Genomic DNA, 23,206 nt, shown 5'->3' on the forward strand with positions numbered 1-23,206 from the left:
CAGAGAAGCCAATTAAACGGAGGAAGAATCTTAATTCCCTTAGCATTTCTCTCAAAAGCAAATTCCTGCCACCACAAAATCTGACAGTGGTAAGTGGCCATCTAATAAAATCCATGTACACTTATAGTTTGTCTTCTAAAACTAAAACTATCTATAAAACAAAAAGCAACAAAACCCTTGTCTATAAATTGAGCTTTAAGATTTCTGCCATAAACATTTCTTCTGATTCCCACTAGTAAAGACAAGAAGAGAGCCTGAAACTGCAAATAATATTAAAGAGCAAATTTAAAACAAATGGGTCACATACCTTCAGCATACAGTCTTTCTGCAAGGAAAACTGCATCTCGGAAAGCATAGTGGTTTAGTGCTTGCCATATAGCAGCCTGCAGAGAGAAAAAAAGACCTCTGAGATCTTGAATGGTTTGTGCATATTTCAAAGAGCTTATTTATTTCCACAGTGCCTACACCTAACACAGTAGTTAAAGGTTGAATTGAACATTTCAAATTAGCACCCACAATTCAAGCAATGGCAATATTTGGCTGCCTAGCAAAATTGATGCCTTAGCTAAAATTGTTTTGGGAACTTGGGTCACTTTAAAGTGATTGATTAATGTGGGGATAAGCTCAATGCCAATACTATCAGTAAGCATTTGTATTTTAGCAACAAAGTTTTCTCATTAAAGATTAAAAACTACAAACAAGGCAACTCCTCGATTCTGGTTCCCCAAAGTCACTTGTTTGACTCAGTTGCTTATTAAGCACAAAAAAATGCTCAACTCCACACTTTTTCAAACCAATTCAGATCTGGAGGAAAGTTGGGAAGGAAGAAGCCTACTAAACAAATAAGACCAGTGAGAAGGTTCCAATTTCATCGTTATTCTACCTCCTGACTTTTTCCAAACCCAGCCAGTACCTACAATAAACCAAATACTGTGATGAAACTCAACAGGGTAATAATACCAAAAAGAAGGCTCTATCACATTCACTACTGCAGCTCAATGCTACCACCAAAGGATTAAAGGAACACTGAGAGTTACACCTACTTGTCTTTAGTTGTCTCTAGTCCTTTCCCTTCTTCATGGTTATCCATAAATTCATTGTCAGACCATTTAAAATAATGAACTTAATTTATGAGGAAATTTGAGTAAAAATTATATATTGAGCAGATATATAGGTACCTATATTATTCGTTCCATTCAGCTTGTCTCAGTCTTAACACAGGAACCAGATTTCTACAGTTCCCTTTGTCATCTGGCAGGCTGATTGGTTTATTTTATGTCACTTCACTGGGCAATCTCATCAGTTCCTGTGGATTTTACTACCTTTCCTGCCCCAATCTCTCTGCTGACCTCCAACCTCACTTCTCCAACTGCCTTTCAGGCATCTTGAACAGGATATACAGTGACAAATTTAATATGTCAAAAACAAAACTCATTATCTTTCCCTCTAAACCCTCCTGCCCTCCTCCCCTCCCTATTATTGTAGAGGGAAATATCATCCAGTCCCTCAGGTTAACAATACAGGAATAATCCTGGATCCAACACTATCTCTCACCCCCCACATCCAAGCTGGTTGCCAAGGACTGTTGATTTCACCTTTGCAGCATCTCTCTAAAACGCTCCCTTCTTTTTGACACTGCCACCAATCTAGTGCAAGCTCTTATCACCTCACAGCTTGATTATTGCAACAGCCTGCTGATGGGTCTGCCCGCCTCAAGTTTCTCCCCACTCCAGTCCACTCACCATTCAGCTACTAAAGTTATTTTCCTAAAGTAGAGGTCTGGTTATATGATTCCTCTACTCAATAAACTCCAGTAGCTCCCTATTGCCTCCAGGAGCAAATACAAAATGCTTTTTGGTATTCAGAGTCCTTCATAACCTAACCCTTTTCCTACCTTTCAAGTCTTCTTATACCTTTCTCCTCAGCATGTACTCTTCAATACAGTGATATTAGCCTTCTGGCTGTTCCATGAACAAGACACTACATCTCTCAGTTCCATGAATTTTCTCTGACTGTACCCCATGCCTGGAAAGCTCTCTTTTTCTCTGCTCCTATTACTGACCTCCCTGGCTTCCTTTAAGTCCCAACTAAAATCCCACTTTCTAAAGGAAGCCATCCCTAACTCCTCTTAGTTCCAGTGCCTTCCCTCTGTTAATTCCTATTCATACTGTATAAAGCTTGCTTTGTATATATTTGTTTGTATGTTGTCTCCTTCATTGGATTGTGAGCTACTTGAGGGCAGGAACTGTCTTTTGCCTCTTTTTTGTATCGCCAGCACTTAGCACAGTGCCAGGCACATAGCAAGTGTTTAATGTTTATTGACTGATTGAATCCTATGCTAGAAAAGCTTTAAGAATAGGTCCAAGGATAGACCATATTATCTGTTATCGGAAGACCGGTCCTGCTAAGTTCAGAGAGGCTCACTACTACATTGACAATAGGGTGATAAGCTTTTCAGATACACAAATCTTGAAGACACTATCTACGAAGTTGATAATTATGAGTTATAAACTACTTCAGTGAAAGGTGTACCAATGCTGATGTAAACACAAATTCTAGAATATTACTTTGTAGTTTCAATTAGGACTTTTAAATTGCCACATCTAATGGTCTTTTCTCAGCCCTCAATCTCTCTGACCTTTTCCTATGGCATGAGACTACTGATTCCTCCCTTTCTCTTCTTGATATTCTTTGGTCTCTCAGATTCCAAAACATGCTCCCTTTGGTTCTATTCTAAACTGTCCTTCATTGATTCTTCCTCCTTATGCCCCAAAGTGGGTATCTCTCAAGGATTTGTCCTCAGCCATCTCTAGACTTTTCTTCAACCAATTTCAAAGCTTCAGTTATTATGTCTATTACATTTGGATGTGAATTTTTTTTTCAATTAAAAACCAATTAAGTTTCTGTTCCTTCCATCTCACCCATTGAAAACAAAAACAAAATTCTTGCAACAAATATGCCTAGTATAGCAAAACAAATTTGTACACTGGTCATGTCCAAAATGTATTTTATTTTGCATCCTGGATCCATCCCCTCTCAATCAGGAGGTGGCTAGCATGTATTATAATTAGATCCCTGGAATCATAGTTGGTCATTTATTGAATTGATCTGAATTCTTATTACCTCTCTTTCAGGTGATTACCCAATCTCTCCTGAGATCAAGAAACTTTAAATGAGAAAAAAGTCTAAGCAGAGGATAGAGAACACCAAGTTGGCCACTTTTGCTTTTAGAGTTGAAAAAGGACTTTTACAAATTTTCTAATCCAATCCTTCACTTTTTACAGAAGCCCTGAAAGGTAAAAAGGTTTGCTCAAGGTCACACATTATAAATATCAGAGTAGGGATTAGAACCCAAGTCACCTGGCTCCAAGTCCAGTGCTTTTTCAAATACGTCAGAGACGTTGGTACAATGGATAGAGCACTGTGCTTGGGAGTCAGGAAGGCCCAAGTTCAAATACAACCTCAGACATTTACTAGCTGTGTGACCCACTTAAGGTCTGTCTGCCTCCATTTCCTCAAGGAAACTGTAAAAATGAGGATAATAATAGCATATTATTATAGTCTCAAAGGGTTGTTGAGAGTACCAAATGAGGTATTTGTAAAAAGTGCTTAGCATAGGCCCTAGCATATAGTAGGCACTATATAAATGTTTATTCCCTTCCCTGCTTCTCCTAAATCATTGCCTACTTTACTAATTGCTTCCTAGAAAACTTTAGTCAATCAAAAAACATGTATTATCCATCTACGTGTCAAGAGCTGGGGTGGGCACTGGGGATATGAAGACAAAACAAAAATCAAACAATTCTTGCCCTCAAAGGATTCACATTTCAACAACTTGAGAGACAATGTGTGTATAATTTTATATAAAATATATACAAGGTAACCTTGGAAAGGAAGGCACTAACAGCTGGGAGGCACCAGGAAAGGCCTCATGCAGAAGATAGCAGCACTTTAGTTGAAGTTTTGAAGGAAATCAGGAATTCGAAGAGAAGGAAGTAAGGTAAGATAACTTTTCAGCCATGGTGGATGACCAGTGTAAAAGCAGAGATGGAAGATAGAATGTTGTGTGTCAGGAATAGCAAAAAGGCCAATATGGCGGTATTGTAATGTGTAGCACCTGGAGAGACTGGATGAGGTCAGGTTATGAAGAGCTTTAAAAAACAAACAAAAGAGTTTATACCTGATCCTAGAGGTAAAGGGGAGCCACTAGAGTTTATTGAGTGATGAGGTCAGACCTAAGCTTTAAGAAAATGATGCAGGTAGTTGTTTAAATGATGGATTGGAGCAGGGAGCTAGAAAGACTACTGCAAGTAGGGAGGCTACTGCAATAATCCAGGAAAGAGATGAGAAAACTTGAATTAAAGTGGTTGCCATGTAAGCAGACAAAAGAGGATGGATGAAAGAGATGCTATAGAGATAGAAATTATAAGATATAATTATAAGATGCTATAGAGATAGAAATTAATGAAGTATTAAGGATGACACTGATACTGCAAACCTGAGCATTTAGAAGGATGGTGGTACTCTTCATAGAAATAGGAAAGTTTAGAAGAGGGGAAGATTGGAAGCAGACAGGAGTTATGTTTTGAACATGTTGTATTTGAAATGCCTATAGAACATTTAGGTAGGAGTGGCCAAAAAGCAATTAGGACTGGAGAGTCTTTACTTGTATGTTCTGCAGACATCTGAAAATTAACATGGAAAAACATTTTACCTCATAAACATGCCATTTTTTCCAACTTTCCTACTGTCATCCAGAACTGAATTCTCAGTCATCTATGGCTCCTTCCTCTCCTTTACACCCCCACATCCAAGGAGTGACCACATCCTCTTGATTCTACCTTTCCAATCTCTTACACTCATTCCTCTTCTCCAGTTTCATTATCAACATTCTAATTCAGTCCCTGATCATATCTGCCTTGTACTATTACAAGAGACTAACAACTGGTATTACTATCTCTAGTAGAATCCATTTCCTACATAACTGCTAAAACAATCTTTTTAATACATAGGTTTGATGTCACAGCTCTGATCAAAACCCTTTCAGCAGCTCCCAATTACTTATAGAATAAAACCTAATTCTTTAGCCTGATATTTAAGTTTTCCACAATCTGATTCAAGCTAACCTTTCTAACCTCTCTTTCCCATAATAATCCCCTTTATATATTCTATCTTCCAACCAAATTTGATCATTTGCTGGTCTTGAATCTGTAATGTTGTTTCCAGTGCCTAAACCACATAACTTTTTCTATGTCGACCAGTTGAAATTCTTCCCTTTCTTCAAGGACCAGCTTGGAGGTGTCTCTTCCATCAAGTGTCCCTGATGCCTATCTCCACTTCCAATGCACTCCTTACCTTGCCTTTATCACATATTATTTGTGTACATGTTGTATCCCCAGCGCTGGATTATAAATTTCTTGAGGACAAAAACTGTGTTGTTTTTCATCTTTATTTTCTTGTGTGGGATGAAAGACCCTCACCAATTAAATTTATAATAAGGAGCCATCTCAGGGTGGGAACAGAAATAAATTTTATTCAATTCTTGAGAATAGGGCATCCTCTGCCAGAACAGATCTAGCAAGGGAGGCACTTTACAAAGGGCAAAGCACCAATAATTATACCTAACACAAGAGAATTCCTGCCCACCTCTGACCCTTCTCACCTTTGGTTGGGATGCGGGCCTACAATCTGAGCACAAAAGCTAGACAAAGAACTGGGAAATTGAGGCACAGAAACTTCATTTCCCATTCCCTTAGTTAATGATTACAACTGAGGTGACATCTATAAATCTAAAGGAGAATAGCATAAGGCGAGGAGGAGACCCTTTCCATTCTTCTACAGTACTTTTACAGTAAAGGAAAGCAGGTCACAGTGACCCTATTCTTACTGAGCAAATCTTTAAACCAGAACCAGAAGAAAGAATGAAAAGTTTCAGGATAAACTTTCCCAGAGGCTGAGCCATCAGACTCTCACGGCCTCAGAATTCTCCACTTCCCTATTTCCCTATTTCTTGATTTTTTAAACATTTCTTAGTATAGATATAGATATATATTTGTATATATCTTCCCTGTGAAGTCATCACATTTTATTTACCTCAAACATTTCTCAATAGGCCTTAAGCACTGTAGGTACCTAATAAAATTTATGTTGCACCACTGTATCTCCAACACTCAATAGTGACTTTTACATAGTGGGCACTTTATGTCTGCCAAACTGAACAGAATCCATCTATTTTCCCTGATAAATGGTATACTCCTTTAAGGCAGGAATCCTGTCCAATTTATCTTTGTACTTTTTGCAACACCTTCCCTAGCATACAGTATGGGATTACTAAATGCGCACAGAATCATTCCAATTCATAGGCTCTCTAAATAACCTCCACTGCATTCTGCTTGCCATCCTCCTCAGCAAATGGTTACCAGTTTGCATACACCCAAACTTTAGTCACTCATTAAACTAACACTTGTGAAACTTCCTTTTCCCCATAAAAAGCTTATCTTTTTAATGAGGATAGAGTTCTGGGGAGAGATTCATTTCTTTAAACAACTCTGTCTTATTCTACCACGTAAAGATGTAGCCCTGCACTTGCACTTTGCCTTAAAAGGCAAATTTTCAAAGCAGAATTGAAACACTATCATTTTTGTACCCCTAAAACCTAAAACTTAAACTTAATGCCCATGCAAAATTTTTAAACCTACTTCTCTCTGGGAGTAGGTGACCAGAGGAAGAGGTAATAAAAGACAAAACTAGGCCTGTAAGTATACATAGGGTTAGGGGAAATGGGTTAGAGTGAAGAATGCTGCTTGCTTCAAATGGTTCTATTCATCTCTTAGGGTGTGCTTATAGATTTCAAGAGAAATTTTTCATATAAATGACCTATACAGGCAATGGGCGAATATGAATCCAAACTCCCAGCTCCTACTCTCCTTCCTCCCCAACAATTGCCTTTTGTTCCCTTACCAAGGAATACTCAGAAACTGATCCCCTAGTACAGCAGAAGAAACCTTCTCTTATGCAACTGGAGGATTTAAAAACTATTAGACACTCAGAAGCAACTAGCCAAACTCTCTGGCCATGCAGGTCTCTCTGTCCCTCTCTCTTATCTTTGAGGTTGAGGAGTAAGAACTATAGTGCTAGGGAGCCAGGAAATATGTTTTAGACTTTTAAGTTACTCAGAACAAATTTTGCCAGTTATAAAATGGTGGTTAAGGAAGTTGAAATGGTTATTATTCATAAACCATTAAAGCTGGAAAATGGCCTTTGATTATTTAGTCCAACCCCCTCATTTTACTAATCCCAAACCATGGGCCACAATGCTAAATACCTCACCCAAGGTCTTCCAATTGCTTACTCACTGGCAAGAGTGAAATTAGTATTCTATCTTCTATTCTAGTCCTTTTTCCACTACATTAAGCTGCCTACCTTTCAGGTACATTATGGTAAGATAGGCTTTTATGAGCTGGTCTAGGAACCTAACCATAGTTTACTACACATTGTTTTCATGAGAAAATGCATCCCGAGTTTCAACTAACAACTTACAACCCATCCCTAGTTAATTAAGTACTGCTTGTGATGCAGTTTTCAAGTAAAGTTACTGTTAGTTATTAACAATAACATCAAAATAGATGTTATAAAACAGCCATTCCTTTGCTTGGTGCCACAGCATTAAGTCCCAAAGACAGAGATTTAATAGCAAAAATAAAAAAGTCAGGAGGGAAATTGGGAGACGCTTGGCTTTTTGGCACAGTACTCTTATGAAACAGAGTCTATAGACAACTGGAAGATAGTAGCAATCACCTATTTGATAACGTGGTAAAAACTTTAAGAAAACACACACACACACACACACACACACACACACACACACTTGCCCCCACAGAGCAGAAAAGTTAGTCTCCCAAATTACCAGAATTTGGGGAGACTGAATTCTTTGACTGGGTTTATCAAAGCTTGATACTTAGGTGTATCAGGCTTTGTGAGCAATGGTAAATTAAGAAATAGTGGAGAACTCAAGACAGGAATTCTTTCACTCCAGGTGATATAAGAACTGACTCTTTTATTAAACGAGATTGGCCAGAGGAGAGCATAAAGCCAGGATGCAGATGAGGTACGACAGAATTGCTGCATACCCCTTATCTACATTAGGCTATTAGAAAGTAAGCTTCTCACTGGGCAGGGGACTGCCTTTATCCCTATTTGGAAACTGCAGGAGAAACTCCAGACACTGTGCTGACTGGCTCCACTACAAATGTATGTCACATAATCTCAGTTGGGCCCACACTGTAGCAAGACCTTCTGCACTAGCTGATTCACCATCCCAGTCATCACAGAGACTTTCCCAAACCTTTGCACCCCTCTTTGGGCCCTCCCATGGCTCTCCCTCCCCTTTCAGCTGAGATCTCTGCCTCCTACTTCACAGCTAAGAGTTGCCTTTTATTCTCTCCTCACTTCACATCACTCAGATGTCGTCTACCACTCTACCTCTACTTTACTCTACTACTCTTTAAGCCCAGTCTCACACTGAAGAGGTGGCCCTTCTCCTCGATCAGGCTGGCTCCTCAATGTGCACAAGGGATCACATTTTATCTGTCTTTTCTATCGCACTGTCCCCTTTACTTATCTTCAGTCTCTCTGCTGATGATTATCTGATTTATTTATCCAGCCCTAACATCTCTCCTAATCTCTAGACATGCATCTTTGACTGCTGGTTGGACAACTCAAACTGGACATCCCATAGATATCCAAAACTAAACTCATTCTCTGGTCTCTTTGTCATTCCTCAAAGTACTCTACTATCTCCCTACTGTGTGCATTTTCTTTTTCTTTTTTTTAATTTAATATATTTAGTTTTCAGCATTGATTTTCACAAGAGTTTGAATTACAAATTTTCTCCCCATTTCTACCCTCCCCCCCACTCCAAGATAGGGTATATTCTGGTTACCCTGTTCCCCAGTCAGCCCTCCCTTCTGTCACCCCACTCCCCTACAATCCCCTTTTCCCTTCCTTTCTTGTAGGGCAAGATAAATTTCTACGTCCCATTGCCTGTGTATCTTATTTTCTAGTTGCATGCAAAAACTTTTTGTTTGTTTTTGAACATCTGTTTTTAAAACTTTGAGTTCAAAATTCTCTCCCCTCTTCCCTTCCCACCCACCCTCCCTAAGAAGTCAAGCAATTCAACATATGCCACATGCATATCATTATGTATAACCCTTCCATAATACTCATGTTGTGAAAGACTATCTATATTTTGCTCCTTCCTAACCTATCCCCCTTTATTGAATTTTCTCCCTTGACCCTGTCCCCTTTTGAAAGTGTTTGTTTTTGATTACCTCCACCCCCATCTGCCCTCCCTTCTACCATCCCCCCCCCCTTTTTATCTTCTTCCTCCTTCTTTCCCGTGGGATATGATACCCAATTGAGTATGTATGGTATTCCCTCCTCAGGTCAAATCTGATTGAGAGCAAGATTCACTCATTCCCCCTCACCTGCCTTCTCTTCTTTTCCTACAGAACTGCTTTTATTTGCCACTTTTATGCAAGATAATTTACCCCATTCTATCTCTCCCTTTCTCCCTCTCTCAATATATTCCTCTCTCATCCCTTAATTTGATTTTATTTCTTTTAGATATCTTCCCTTCATCTTCAACTCACTGTGCCCACTCAATCTCTCTCTCTCTCTCTCTCTCTCTCTCTCTCTCTCTCTCTCTCTCTATATATATATATATATATATACACACACATACATATATACATACATACACACACATATACATACATATACATAAACATACATATATATAGATATATATCTGCATATTCCCTTCAGCTACCCTAATACTGAGGTCTCATGAATCATACACATCATCTTTCCATGTAGGAATGTAAACAAAACAGTTCAACTTTAGTAAGTCCCTTGCAATTTCTTTTTCTTGTTCTTTTTCTTGATTACCTTTTTATGCTTCTCTTGATTCTTGTGTTTGAAAGTCAAATTTTCTATTCAGTTCTGGTCTTTTCACTGAGAAAGCTTGAAAATCCATATTTTGCTTTGGAGCAGATAGTTTTGCTGGGTAGGTGATTCTTGGTTTTAATCCTAGCTCCATTGACCTCTGGAATACTGTATTCCAAGCCCTTCCATCTCTTCATGTAGAAGCTGCTAGATCTTTGGTTATTGATTGTGTTTCCACAATACTCAAATTGTTTCTTTCTGGCTGCTTGTAGTATTTTCTCATTGAACTGGGAGCTCTGAAATTTGGCGACAATATTCCTAGGAGATTTCTTTTTGGGATCTATTTGAGGAGGCGATCGATGGATTCTTTCAATTTCTATTTTGCCCTGTGGCTCTAGAATATCAGGGCAGTTCTCCTTGATAATTTCTTGAAAGATGGTATCTAGGCTCTTTTTTTGATCATGGCTTTCAGGTATAAAATTATCTCTCCTGGATCTATTTTCCAGGTCAGTGGTTTTTCCAAGGAGATATTTCACATTGTCTTCTATTTTTTCATTCCTTTGGTTCTGTTTTATAAAATCTTGATTTCTCATAAAGTCACTAGCTTCCAATTGCTCCAATCTAATTTTTAAGGTAGTATTTTCTTCAGTGGTCTTTTGGACCTCCTTTTCCATTTGGCTAATTCTGCCTTTCAAGGCATTCTTCTCCTCATTGGCTTTTTGGAGCTCTTTTGCCATTTGAGTTAGTCTGTTTTTTAAGGTGTTGTTTTCTTCAGTATATTTTTCAGTATTTTTTTGGGTCTCCTTTAGCAAGTCATTGACTTGTTTTTCATGGTTTTCTCGCATGCTTCTCATTTCTCTTCCCAACTTTTCCTCTACTTCTCTAAATTGTTTTTCCAAATCCTTTTTGAGCTCTTCCATGGCCTGGGACCAGTTCATGTTTTTCTTGGAGGCTTTTGTTGTAGGCTCTTTGATTTTGTTGACTTCTTCTGGCTGTATGTTTTGGCCTTCTTTGTCACCAAAGAAAGATTCTGAAGTCTGAGACTGAATCTGGGTGTGTTTTCACTCCCTGGACATTTTCCCAACCAACTTACTTGACCCTTGAGTTTTTCAGTGGGGTATGACTGCTTGTAGAGTGAAGAGAACTATGTTCCAAGCTTGGGGGGAGGTGCCAGCTCTGCCACACCAGCACTCCTCCTTCCCCAAGAACCCCCAACTCGGACTGGACTTAGATCTTCACCAGGCTCTGCACTCCTGCTCTGATCTGCCACTTAATTCCTCCCACCAGGTGGGCCTAGGGCCAGAAGCAATTGCAGCTGTAATTCTGTAGCTGCCCCACCTCCGCTGTCCCCCAGGGCGGTGGCCAAACCATGAACGCCTTTTTTCACTCTGTCCCCAGCAGCTTTTCCCACTAACCTTCTCTGTTGTCTTTGGTGTTTGTGGGTTGAGAAGTCTGGTAACTGCTGCAGCTCACTGATTCAGGGTGCTAGGGCACGCTCCGCCCGACTCCTGGTCTGGTTGGTCCGCACCGCCCAAACTGGGCTCTGCTCCGCTCCCCTCCGCTCCCAGCTCCGTGTGCAAAGACCTCACCCAGCAACATCCAGGCTGTCCTGGGCTGGAGCCCTGCTTCCCTCTGCTATTTTGTGGGTTCTGCAGTTCTAGAATTGGTTCAGAGCCATTGACAATTTCAAAGGACACATAATGAAAAATGCTATCCACTTCAGAGTGCATATTGTAGCACTTTCCACCTTTATTTTCCTTGCTTTTTATTGTTGTTCTTGGCAACATGGCAAATATGGTTTGCATGACTTCATAGGTGGGAGAGGGCAGGAGAGAATTTGGAAATGAAAGTTTGAAAAATGAATGTAAAAAAATTGGAAAATGCTTAACAAAATAAAAATATAATACAACATAAAAAGGACTGAATCTTTTCCTCAAAAGCCCTTTATTTATTAAAATTTTCATTGCATTGTGTCAGTAAAGCATGTCTTTAATATCTATTATTTTGCATTTGTTTATGAGATCCTAGCAGATAAGTCAATTTTTGACTTTGCAAAGATGCTATACACAGCTGACTTAGTCAACAAACACTAATTAGATGCTTCCTGTGTGTCAGGCACTGATGGGGAGATTATGTACATAACTAGGTACATATGAGGTATATACAAAATAGATGGAGGTAATCTGAAAGGGGAAGGTATGAGCAGCTTGGAGGGTATACCTCCTACAAAAGATGGGATTTGAGTTAAGTCTTGGAAGAAGCTGGGAAAATTAAGAGTTGGAGATGAGAGGTTCATTCCAGGCATAGGGGACAGTCAATGAAAAGTGACAGAGATAGGTGATAAAATGTATTGTTTGAGGAACTGTAAGCAGACCAGTGTAGCTGGATTATAGGATTGCATGGAGGGGAATAAAGTATAAGAAAGCTGGAAAGACAGGAAGGGGATAGGACAAGTTATATACAGTCAGAGAAATTTTATATTTGATACTAGAGTTAACAGGGAATCACTGAAACTCACTGAGCAAGATGGTGACATGGTCATATCTATAATTTGGAAAAATCTCCATGGCAGCAGAGAGAAAAATGGAATGGAATAAGGACAGACTTGAAGCAGGGAGACCAGTAAGAAGGCGTTAATCTAAGCAAGAGGTAATGAGGGTCTGAACTAGGGTTATAGCTATATGAGAGAAGGGAAAATATAGGAGAGATGTTTATGAAGGTAGAAAGCACAAGATTTGGCAACAAATTGGATATGTAGGATGAGTGAGAGTGGAGGTACCTTTAACAGGAATAGGGAAGTTCTGAAAAGGAGAGGGAAAAGGAAAGGTGGGAATAATTAGTTTTGTTTTGGATGTGGTGAGTGTGAGATGCACATAGGACATCCATTTTGAGATGTCCGAGAGACAACTGGAGATGCGTGACTATAGCTCAGAACAAAGACTAGGGCTAGACACAGAGAACTGAGAATCATCAGCAGAGATGATAATTAAACTTATAGGAGATGATGAGATCACCAAGTGAAACAGTTTAGGATGAAAAGAGAAAGGGGCCCAAGATAGAACCTTGAGGGACATATACAGTTAGTGGGCATGACATGAATAAAGAACCAGCAGGGTAGACTGAGGATTATTTGGACAGAGAAACCAGGTTGCTACTTTCTTATCCTTTAAGAATATAATGAGTTTAAATGTCGCATCTCTTCCTACTCTATCCAATTCAGACAAGAAGGAGGTTCATAAGATACCTGTTCCCCCTACCCCTTTGTCCAACTTTATATATTCTTCTCGTGAGATAGTGTTTTGCCCCTTATTTCCTTATTTCTTCCTTAATGGATTTTTCATCCAAGACCATCAAAAAAGAACAAAATTATCCCTAGTTATCAGAGAATTGAGAAAATTGCGGGAACTGAGTGAACCACACTGACTCCATCTTCTGACTCAATTCTGGACGTAGCTCAGTTCCCTTTCTATTCAATTATGGGGCTAGCTAGTCCAATTTCTGTCTTGTGAGAAAACTTTATTAAATTGTGGCAAGTGAGAGAAAACTATTGCACTGTTTGAACCTAGTTCTGCATGGCTGGGAAGCTAGACCACCCATCCTCAACTAAGGACCTAGGTTATGCTGACCCAGTCAGATCCAAAGAGTTTTCTCACAATTATACATCTCAAGCAACTCATATGTCTTATCTGAAAATTGGCCCCATACTGGTCAATCAGCTACTGTTTCTTTATTCCTTTCATTGCAGACACTTGGGAGAGGGGAACATCTTTTTTTTTTTCCCTAACTTCAGGTAATTTCACCTGTTTGTTCTCCCCTTCCTAACTTTGAAAGTCCCTAATCTTTCCTCCAATTAGAAATCAGATTACCTAATATTGTATTCTGGCTTATATCTTGTTTTTTTTCTTCTTTTAATGCATAAAAATCAGTCTCCCCCTGTATTCAGCGTCCAGTGCCAAGCCAAGGAGGCCTGGTCCCAATTTGTTATGCAATTGGCATGCACTGCTTAATAAATTAATACACTCGGAAACTCAAACTTTTGTTTCCTCAGGTTATTTCAGATTTTACCCAACACAGTTTTATCAGCCACAGTTCCCGTTTCCCTTATTTTTAAAAGTCTTTCTGTGACACTAAAAAGTCATTAGGATTCTGGAGGGTCTCTTGTTTTCCTAGTAGAATATAAGTATTTAGTCATTGTTTAGCCCTTTCCAATTGCTCAAATATATCTCTTTCTAGCTTTTCTTTCTTCTTGTGTTTGCATTTCAATATTTCCATTCAGCTCTGGTCTTTTCATTAAGAATGTTTGAAAGTCCTCTATTCCATCAAAGATCTACTTTATTCTCTGTAGTATTATACTAAATTTTGCAAGGTATGTTATTCCATTTCCACAAATGAAGTCAATCAAAGAGGCCACAGATTGCCATGTGTTTAGTGGACTGGAAGCACACACGCATGCTGTGTCATCACTCTCTCCCAGAAGCAGGCTCCTTAGTGCCTCCAAATAAGGAGATGCCATCAAAGGTATTCTGTGCAAGCACCAGACCTCTGTTAAATAAGCCTTTATATTTTGCCTTTGGGAAACAGCATATTGCAAACTTTCCTCTCATTTATAGTGATAACTACAAATGACAGTGACTCCTTGGTTGGTCAACAAGCATTTATATAGGGCTTACAACATGCCAGGCACCGAGCTAAGCTATTGCTGTTGTTTGTCTTTCGTTCTCAAAGAGGACCACGACATCAGGGAAGTGATGCCATGACATGCAAGTGAGTCAGATTTAAGTGAGGGAGGGCTGTGCAAAGTCACCAGCATTACTTTCTCCTCGGGCCAGTGGCAAGATATAGATCAGGATGACTGGAGATGGCCTAAGCTAAGCACACAATATTCAAAGAAAGACAAAAAGTTCCTACCCTTGAAGAGCATGCCACCTGATGGGAGGAGACAACATGTAAGTAATTAGGTACACATAAGATATATCCATATTAGATGGAAAGTTATCTGAGAGGGGCACGCACTACTTGAACTCCCTCTTTCTGGTTGCTTTCACTATTTTTACTTTGTCCTGGAAGGTCTGGATTTTGGCTGTGCTATTCCTAAGAAGATACACGGACATGGCAGATGAGCATGTGCTTGTCTAAGTGATCCTGTGACTGGATCTTAAGTTCCTGTCTCTTTTTTTTCTTGATCATTGTGTCCCAAATAATAATGCAGAAATAAATAAATGAGCAAAATACTTACTAAGCACTTACTATATGCAAATCACTGTGACCACAAATAGAAAAGACAATTCTTGCTCTCAAGGAACTCACATTCTACCTGGAGAGACATCACATATAGAAAGTTTCAGGTGCAAGTCAGATAGATGGAAAGATCTCAATGTCCTTAGGGTGCAACGGCAAAGCAGATGTTAATGCCTCTTCTCTAATGCCATTTCTACTGATAAACATATCTGACAAGTGCCAAGGACTCTAGTGGCAAGAACTTTCTTTCCTGAGTCTTCAGTAACTATGGCTATAGCAACTGCAGGAACGGTATCATCTTCCTAAGATCCATGCCGTGTGTCATTCAGTGAATATTTATTCACCATCTATTAGATACAGACTTGGAATTAGGCAATACAAGAGAAGCAAACATAAAGAAGACTATATATACACTCAATCTCTTGCTCCAAGACTTTCGATGGCTCTCCACTCCCTGTGAAATAACATCCCAGCTCCAGAGTAATAACATGTAAACATCTATCTTATCTCTACAAATCTGGGCCATGTCACAGCCTCTCTTTCTTGCCTTAACCTCCCAACAGTACAATATACACACCCTACACTTGAGGCCAAACTGTTTTATCTGCCATTCCCTGTTCTTCTCTACCTCCAAACCTTTATTCTTGCTATGCCTCTGGATGAGAATTTTCTCTTCCTCCCATCTCCACCAGTGGAAACCATATCTATCTACCATAGAATAGACAGCATTTGAGTGCTGGACCTTGAAGTTGTGCCCAATTACCTCACCTAAAGTTAATCTTTCCTGTCCCTATGTACCACTGGCACTCTGCCACATCAGGGCTATGTTTAATTTCCTCACTTACACACTCCTTGGGACCCAGAAATGGTTTCTTATCCATTCTTGTCTTCCCCATAGTAGCTAGTACAGCATCTTGTTCAAGTTAGGTGCTCAAATAATATCAATTTAACTTAAAAAACAACAGCATCATCAAGCACCTTCTGATTACAAAGCACTGTGCTAAGTGCTGAGGGAGAAACAAAGTTTTGATAAAACATGACACTAGCCTTCATGGTACTCATACCCCAGAAAATGGATACGAGGGAAACAGATTCCACATCAATCTAACACAAGCCTGCAAAACTTGAGGCCCGTGGGTTGCTTGCTTGCAGCATGCCAAAGAATTTCCTCTACGTACAAAGGATGTTTTCCTCTACATTTTTCACAGGCCGCTGAAATCCTTTGGTAGGTCGCAAGTTATGCAGGCCTCGTCTAACAGAAGATTACATAAGCACATGAGAAAGGTACTATAAAAAAGCTATGGGAGAGATGATTAACTTCCTTTTCAGTTCTTCCTAAATTCAGTTTCTTCCTTTTCAGTTTTTCCTCTTCCTTGCCTATAACCAAGACCTCTAAGTGGCACCCAATGACATCCATGGGCCTTCCTTAGTCCCACTGGTAAAACTGTTAAATAAAGATTAAAAAGTTATTATTTATATCAGAAAAAAAATTTTAGTTACAAAAGCTACAGTGAAACAAGTTTTCAATTCACCTCAATGTTACCAAATGTAACTATGAAACAAGTCAAATTAAGTATCAGTTAAACAAGCTAAAATGCACTATTAATAAACTGCTATGGCAGGGATATTCAAATGCGTACAACTCTTAACTATTTGATATAATATTTGTATTATGGACAGTATGATATGACATAATAATAATAACAAACACAACTAGACTAAGTTTTTCTCAACTGTGTCCAATTTAGATTATATATACCAATCACCTTACCCATGCCCACTCTCAGCCCCCTATAAGCTTTCCTTCTGAATTCCTTTAATACTAATACTTGAGAGCAAATAACCCACAACTTATTCATACACATAGAATTTTAGGACTGCAACTCATTGTAACACAGTAACAACGTATTTAGGGTCTGCTACTGAAAGACACTATACTATGCTCCTCACTAAGGAGAAAATAAAGATGAAGAAATGACTCAAACGGATCTAAGAATTCACCAAGTATGCCCCTCTTTATTTTACAGATAAAGAAACTAAGGCAAAGAATAGTAAAGGGAACCATAAAAATCAACCAACAAGTATTTATTAAGTGTCTATTTTGTAACAGGTTGGGAACAAAAGTACAAAGAACAAAACAACCCTTAAGCACAAACAACCCTTACTCACATGTTTTAATGGAGGAGACGAGTACATATAAAAATATATAAAGACAAGTACATATAAATATATATAACACATAAATATAAATTGAATAAGTACAAAGATATACAAAATAATTAAATGCAAATTAGTTTTGCAAGGAAGGCATTAGCAGTTGGGGGGTTCAGGAAAGGCTTTATACGGAAGATGAAGTTTGGGTTGTCTTAAAAGAAAAGAGGTTCTTCATGAGTTAGAGATAAGGAAAGATTGAATCCCAGGCTTATGGGATAACCTGTGCAAAGGCACGGAGATGGGGAATAGTGACATGTGCATGAGGAACAGAGAAAATGCTACCTTGGTTAAATCGTTGGTAATCCTTCATTTTTCATCAGCAGCTCTGCTTAGTTTCAACTCCATGGAGTAGCCTTTCCCTTATCCCCTCTTCAGCTTCCTTTTGTGTATTATTCCTCCTCCCCCCATTAGACTGTAAGTTCCTTGGGGGCAGGAGCTGCCTTTTTCTTGTTTGTATCCTGAGCACTTAACATAGTGCCTGGGACATAGTAGATGCTTAATAAATGGTTTTTAAAAATTGAATTGAATTGCAAAGTGTGGGAGGAAAGTAATGTCCAACGAGGGTGGAAAGAATAGGTTGGGCCAAGTTTTGTATGGCTTTAAAAACTAAGCAGAAAAGTTTATATTTTATCCTAGACACAACAGGAAGCCAATGGAGTGGAATGAGTAGGAATCATATGGTCAGATTTGTGCTTCAGGAAAATTAATTTGGTGGCAGTGTGTAGGAAGGACTGGAATGGGCAGAGACTTGAGTCAGAGAAACCAATTAGGAAGCTATGGCAATAATCTAGGTGAGAGGTGATGAGGGCTTGAACTAAGTTGGTAGCCATGTTAGTGGAGAAAAGGGGTCAAGTCAAGATGCAAGAGATGTGGTGAGGGCAGAAACGGCAAGATTTTGCAACTAGATGTGTGTGATGAGAGAGAGAAAGGAGTCAAACATAATGCCAAGATTAAGGATCTAGGAGACTGGAAAGATGGTGGTGTCTTTAACAGAAATAGATTTGGAAGAGGAGGTTTGGTTTTGGAGGAAAAGATAAGAAGTTTAGTTTTGAACATGTTGAGTAAGCTGCCTCCATCCATTCTGACATATCCAATAGGTAACTGGTTTTGTAAGAATGAAGCTCAGGGGAGTGCCAAGGGCTAGATATATAGATCTAGATCTAGTCATCTATATAGAATGATAATTAAAACCATGGGAGCTAATGGGATTGCCAAGAGAAATAATGTAGAAGGAAAAGATTAAAGAAGAGGGTCTAAAACAGAACTTTGAGGAATGGCTCTGATATGGATGTTTTTGTTCAGTCATTTCAGTCATGTCCAACTCTTCATGACCCCACTTGGAGTTTGGATGATGAACCAGCAAAAGAGAAAGAATGATTAGACAAATAGGAGGCGAACTGGTAAGAGTTGTGTCATAAAAACCCAGAGAAATCACTGCAGTTATTCTCAAAGAATTCAGTACCTAGAATACAGTCCTCTTCTTCAAACCACACCATGATCTTATATTAGAAGACTTCAACATATATGTTTGATGTTTCCTCAATCATCTTGGCTTCCTACTTTCTCAATCTCCTCATTGCTCATGATCTATTCTTTCACTTCACCAGTCACACAAAAGGATGGTCACACCCTTGATCTCACACAAGTTTTCTATTTCTATCATTAACAAATCTGAAATTACTTTATCTAACCATAATCTATCATTCCATCTCTCCCGATGCCTTATTCCTCCTCTTTGTCTTCAAGATGATATCCAAGTCTCCTACCCTCCCAAACCAATCTGATTTTTCTCCACTCCTGCCTTCACTTTTTGCTTTTTCTCTTCTCCTTCCCATTTCTTCCTCATCTTAACCTTATTGTTAACCAGTTCAGTGTTAAGGAGTCTTAACTTTGATTATCTTGACTGCTTGTCCTACAGCTATTGAGATCTTATGCAAGTTAAGCATGGGTTACTCCCAACGGTACTGGTTTTAAAGAGTGCTAATCACTCAAACAAACTAACTGGGTCCCCTCTACAAATTAGTGTACCTGTTTTGCCACAACCCCTCAACATTTGTCATTTTCTTATAATCTTTTACAACCAGATGTAAAACAAGACAGTTGTAAAATGGAACGTCAATGTTGCTTTAATTTGTACTTCTCGTTATCTGTAATGTGGAGCATTTTTTTCATTTAATTATTGATAGCCTGGATTTCTTTCTCTGAAAACTGCCTTTTCATATCTTTTGACCATTTATCTATTGAGGAATGGCTTTTACTTGTATACATTTAAATCAGCTGCTTATATATCTTGGATAGTCGATCTTTATCAGAAAACATTTTTTGCAAAGAATTTTTTTCCCAGTTAACTATTCCCCTTCTAATTTTTGAATCAGATTAAAGATCTGTTTAAAAGTGCAAAAGCTTGGGGCAGCTAGGTGGCGCAGTGAGTAGAGCACTGATCCTGGAATCAGGAGGACCTGAGTTCAATTCAGCTTCAGAGCTTGACACACTTACTAGCTGTATGGCCTTGGGCAAGTCACTTAACCCCAATTACCCTGCCTTCACCCCTCAAAAAAAAAGTGCAAAAACTTTTAAAATTTAAATAATCAAAATTGTCCATTTTATTTTGTGTGATCTTCTCTATCAGTTATTTAGTCACGAACTATTCCTTCCACTATGCATAGATCCGAAGGGTAATTTCTTCCTTTCTCCTCAAATTTGTTTATGATGTGACCTTTTTCTATGCAGGTCACGTATCCATTTGGAATTATGCTTGGTATATGAAAATGATGGCCTGAACAGGATTTCTACCAGATTGCTATCCAGTTTTCCCATTCTTTTTTGTTAAATAGTAAGTCCTTCCCTTAGGAACTGGAATCTTTGGGTTTATCAAACATTACGCCAATGTTCGCTGCAAAATCTATTCTACTGATCAATCTTTTTTTTTTTTAAACTGGTACCAAATTGATTTAATGGTTGTGGCTCTGAAGTACATTTTGGGGCTTGGTACTGATAGACTCCATTCCTTCCCACTTTTTTCATCATTACCTTTGAGATTCCTGACCTTTTGTTCCTCCACATAAATTTTTATTATTTTTTTCTAGGTCTATAAAATATACTTATGGGAGTTTGGCATAACGATAAGCAAGTAAATTAATTTAGGTAGTATTTTTGTTTTTATTACATCAACTCTACCCATGAATAATATTTTTTCAATTATTTATTTCTGCAGAATGTTTTATAGTTAGACACATACAGTCTGTAGGTGAATCTTGGAAATATACTCTCCAGCATTTTATAGTTTCTGTAGTTATCTTGAATGGAAATCCTCTTTCTAGCTCTTCTTATTGGGTTTTGTTGATTATTTATCAGAATGCTGATGATTTATGCAGACTACAACTTTGCCTGAGTTACTATTTCAATTGATTTTTAACGGACTCTTTAGGGTTCCCAAATGGTACCATCATTTCATCTGTAAAAAGTGATTTTGTTTTCTCTTTGACTATGCCTATTCTCTCAATTTCTCTGTCTTGTCTTATTGCTACAGCTAATATGTCTAGTATGTCTAGTAGTAGGTCTACGACCATGTCAAGTAGTAGTAATAACACGTATCCTTGCTTTACCCCTGATCTTAATGGAAAGGCCTCTTGTCTCACCCATTCTCAAAAAAACAAACAAACAAGCTTCCCCTATATCTTTCCCTGATTCTCAAATTCCTGGAAAATGCTGACTGCTCTTATTGCCTCCATTTCCTCTCCACTCACTCACTCACTCACTTCTCAACCCTTTGCAATCTGGTTTCCAAACTCATTTCTCAAATGAAACCTCTTAATGATCTCAAACTCTGTTGCTCTTTTCTCATTCCTCATCCTTCTTGATGAATACCCTGTCTTCTTAGGATACTCCCTTCTCTCTGGGATTTCATGACATTGTTCTCTTGGTTTTCCTCCTACCTGAATGACTGTTCCTTCTCAGTCTACTCTGCTGGATCATCATCTATATTATGCTCCCCAAGTGTGGGCAGCTCCCAAGGCTCTACACTAAGCCTTCCCTCCTTTCTCTACATTCTCTCATACAGTGATTACATCAGCTCCCATGGATTTAATTATCATCACCATGCAGATAACTTCTAGATGTCTACCTTCTGAGCTCACCAACTGCCTCCTCAAGCTCCTCTTCAGTAAAATTATCTTTTCCCACTCTGGTCTTTAAAACTTCCCTACTTTTGTCAAGCATGCCACCAACCCTCTAAGTTACCCAGGTTCAAAGTGGCATTATCCTAAACTCCTTACTCTCCCTCACCTCATATATTCAATTAGGTTTCAAGTGTTTCCAATTCTACTTCTGTAACACCTTTCATATCTATAACTTTTTCTGCCGACATACAGCTACCACTCTATTTTAAGCCCTTATCACATCTTATCTGGACTACTGAAATAGACACAACTTATGTTCCTGCCTGCCTCAGGTCTTTCCCCTTTCCAGACCATCTTCCATATTGATATGGAGTTGGATTGATATTCCTTTGGTATAGGTCTGACCAAGTTATTCCCCTGCTAAATTAATTGGGGCTTCCAATTTCCTTTAAAATCAATACAAATTTGTCTGGTGAGCATTTAAAGCCCTTCCACAACATAGCTCTAACTTACTTTTCCAGCTTTATTACATATCATTCTCCATCACACACTCTATGGCCTAACTAAATTGGCCTTCTTACTATTCTTCAAAGAAGACCTTCATCTTCTCTGTCCATGCTTTTGTATAGGCCACTCCTGCCTCCTCCTACTCCAGTGCCTAGGATGTACTTCCTCTCTCATCCCTACCTCTAAGAACCTCTTGTCTTCAAAATTTAGCTTAAGAGCCACCTTTCAGGAGGCCTTTCGTAACTCCTCTCTCCTGAGCTACTAGCACTTCTCCCCAATTAAATCACTTTGTATTTATTTTGTATGTGCTTATATGTGTAGAAGATGTGTCCCCCAGTAGAATATAAGTTCCATGACAGTTTAAGAGACTTTCATTTTTGCCTTTGTTTCCAAATGCTGCACTTACCAAGTTCCTAGCATATAAAAGGCCCTCACTAGATATGCTTGTTAACTGAATGACAGTGGAAGAAAACCTAGACTGAAAATGAGTCCTAGATCCTAGCTCCAGGTCTGCCACTCTGTATGATGTTGAACAAGTTATTTAATCTCTTTCAATCTTGACTTCTTTATCCATAATATTCTATGACTTTAATTAACTTTCTATAGTTCTAATTAAACCTGCCAACTCTGAAGATTTTGATAGTGTAACTTTCAGGGGAACAATTGGCTTACTATTAGCATATTTGATTATTATAGTAAGCTACTATGTCATTACCTTCCAATTCACTGTGCATACTACTACTTTCCTCCTCTCACTGTCATACTCAAAAACCTACAATGACTTCCTATTACCAGACTAAGTCAAAACTCATAAACCTGGATTTCAAGATATTCCATAAATAGCATATTTCTGGCACATGTAATAATGTCACTAACCCATAAAGATAAATGTGGGGGTAGAGGGCAAGAGTTAGTTGTATAGCATATTCTTGTTTGGAGGGATATTTGATAGGTAGGGTAGAGTTAATTTATGGCAAACACTTCAAGGAGTTAGAATAAGGTAGGCTATAGCCTCTACCCCAGCCGAGAAATTCAGCCACGCTAGCTGAATCATTACCTCCAGGCCCAAAAGCAGTTTTGTAAGCAAGGGATAAGACAGCTGGAATCTCTAAGGAGGTGGAGAAGCACCACATACAAATCAACAAGTCTGCTCTGGCCTCTCACTTTTTTGGGGGTATTCTGGG

General features: G+C 38.8%; 1 protein-coding gene across 4 annotated transcripts in view; it reads right to left on the reverse strand.

Annotated features, from left to right (window-relative positions):
• The window catches only part of CDC27 (cell division cycle 27), a 98,785-nt gene that overhangs the window by 66,401 nt on the left and 9,178 nt on the right, over positions 1–23,206 (reverse strand). For all 4 annotated transcript variants that reach the window (XM_036754870.1, XM_036754869.1, XM_036754871.1 and 1 more), the window contains exon 2: positions 308–383. In XM_036754870.1, the coding sequence (XP_036610765.1) occupies positions 308–383 (76 nt within the window). The remainder of the gene's footprint in view (positions 1–307; positions 384–23,206) is intronic.

This window comes from Trichosurus vulpecula, chromosome 4 (genome assembly GCF_011100635.1).
Source record: "Trichosurus vulpecula isolate mTriVul1 chromosome 4, mTriVul1.pri, whole genome shotgun sequence".
NCBI lineage: Eukaryota > Metazoa > Chordata > Mammalia > Diprotodontia > Phalangeridae > Trichosurus > Trichosurus vulpecula.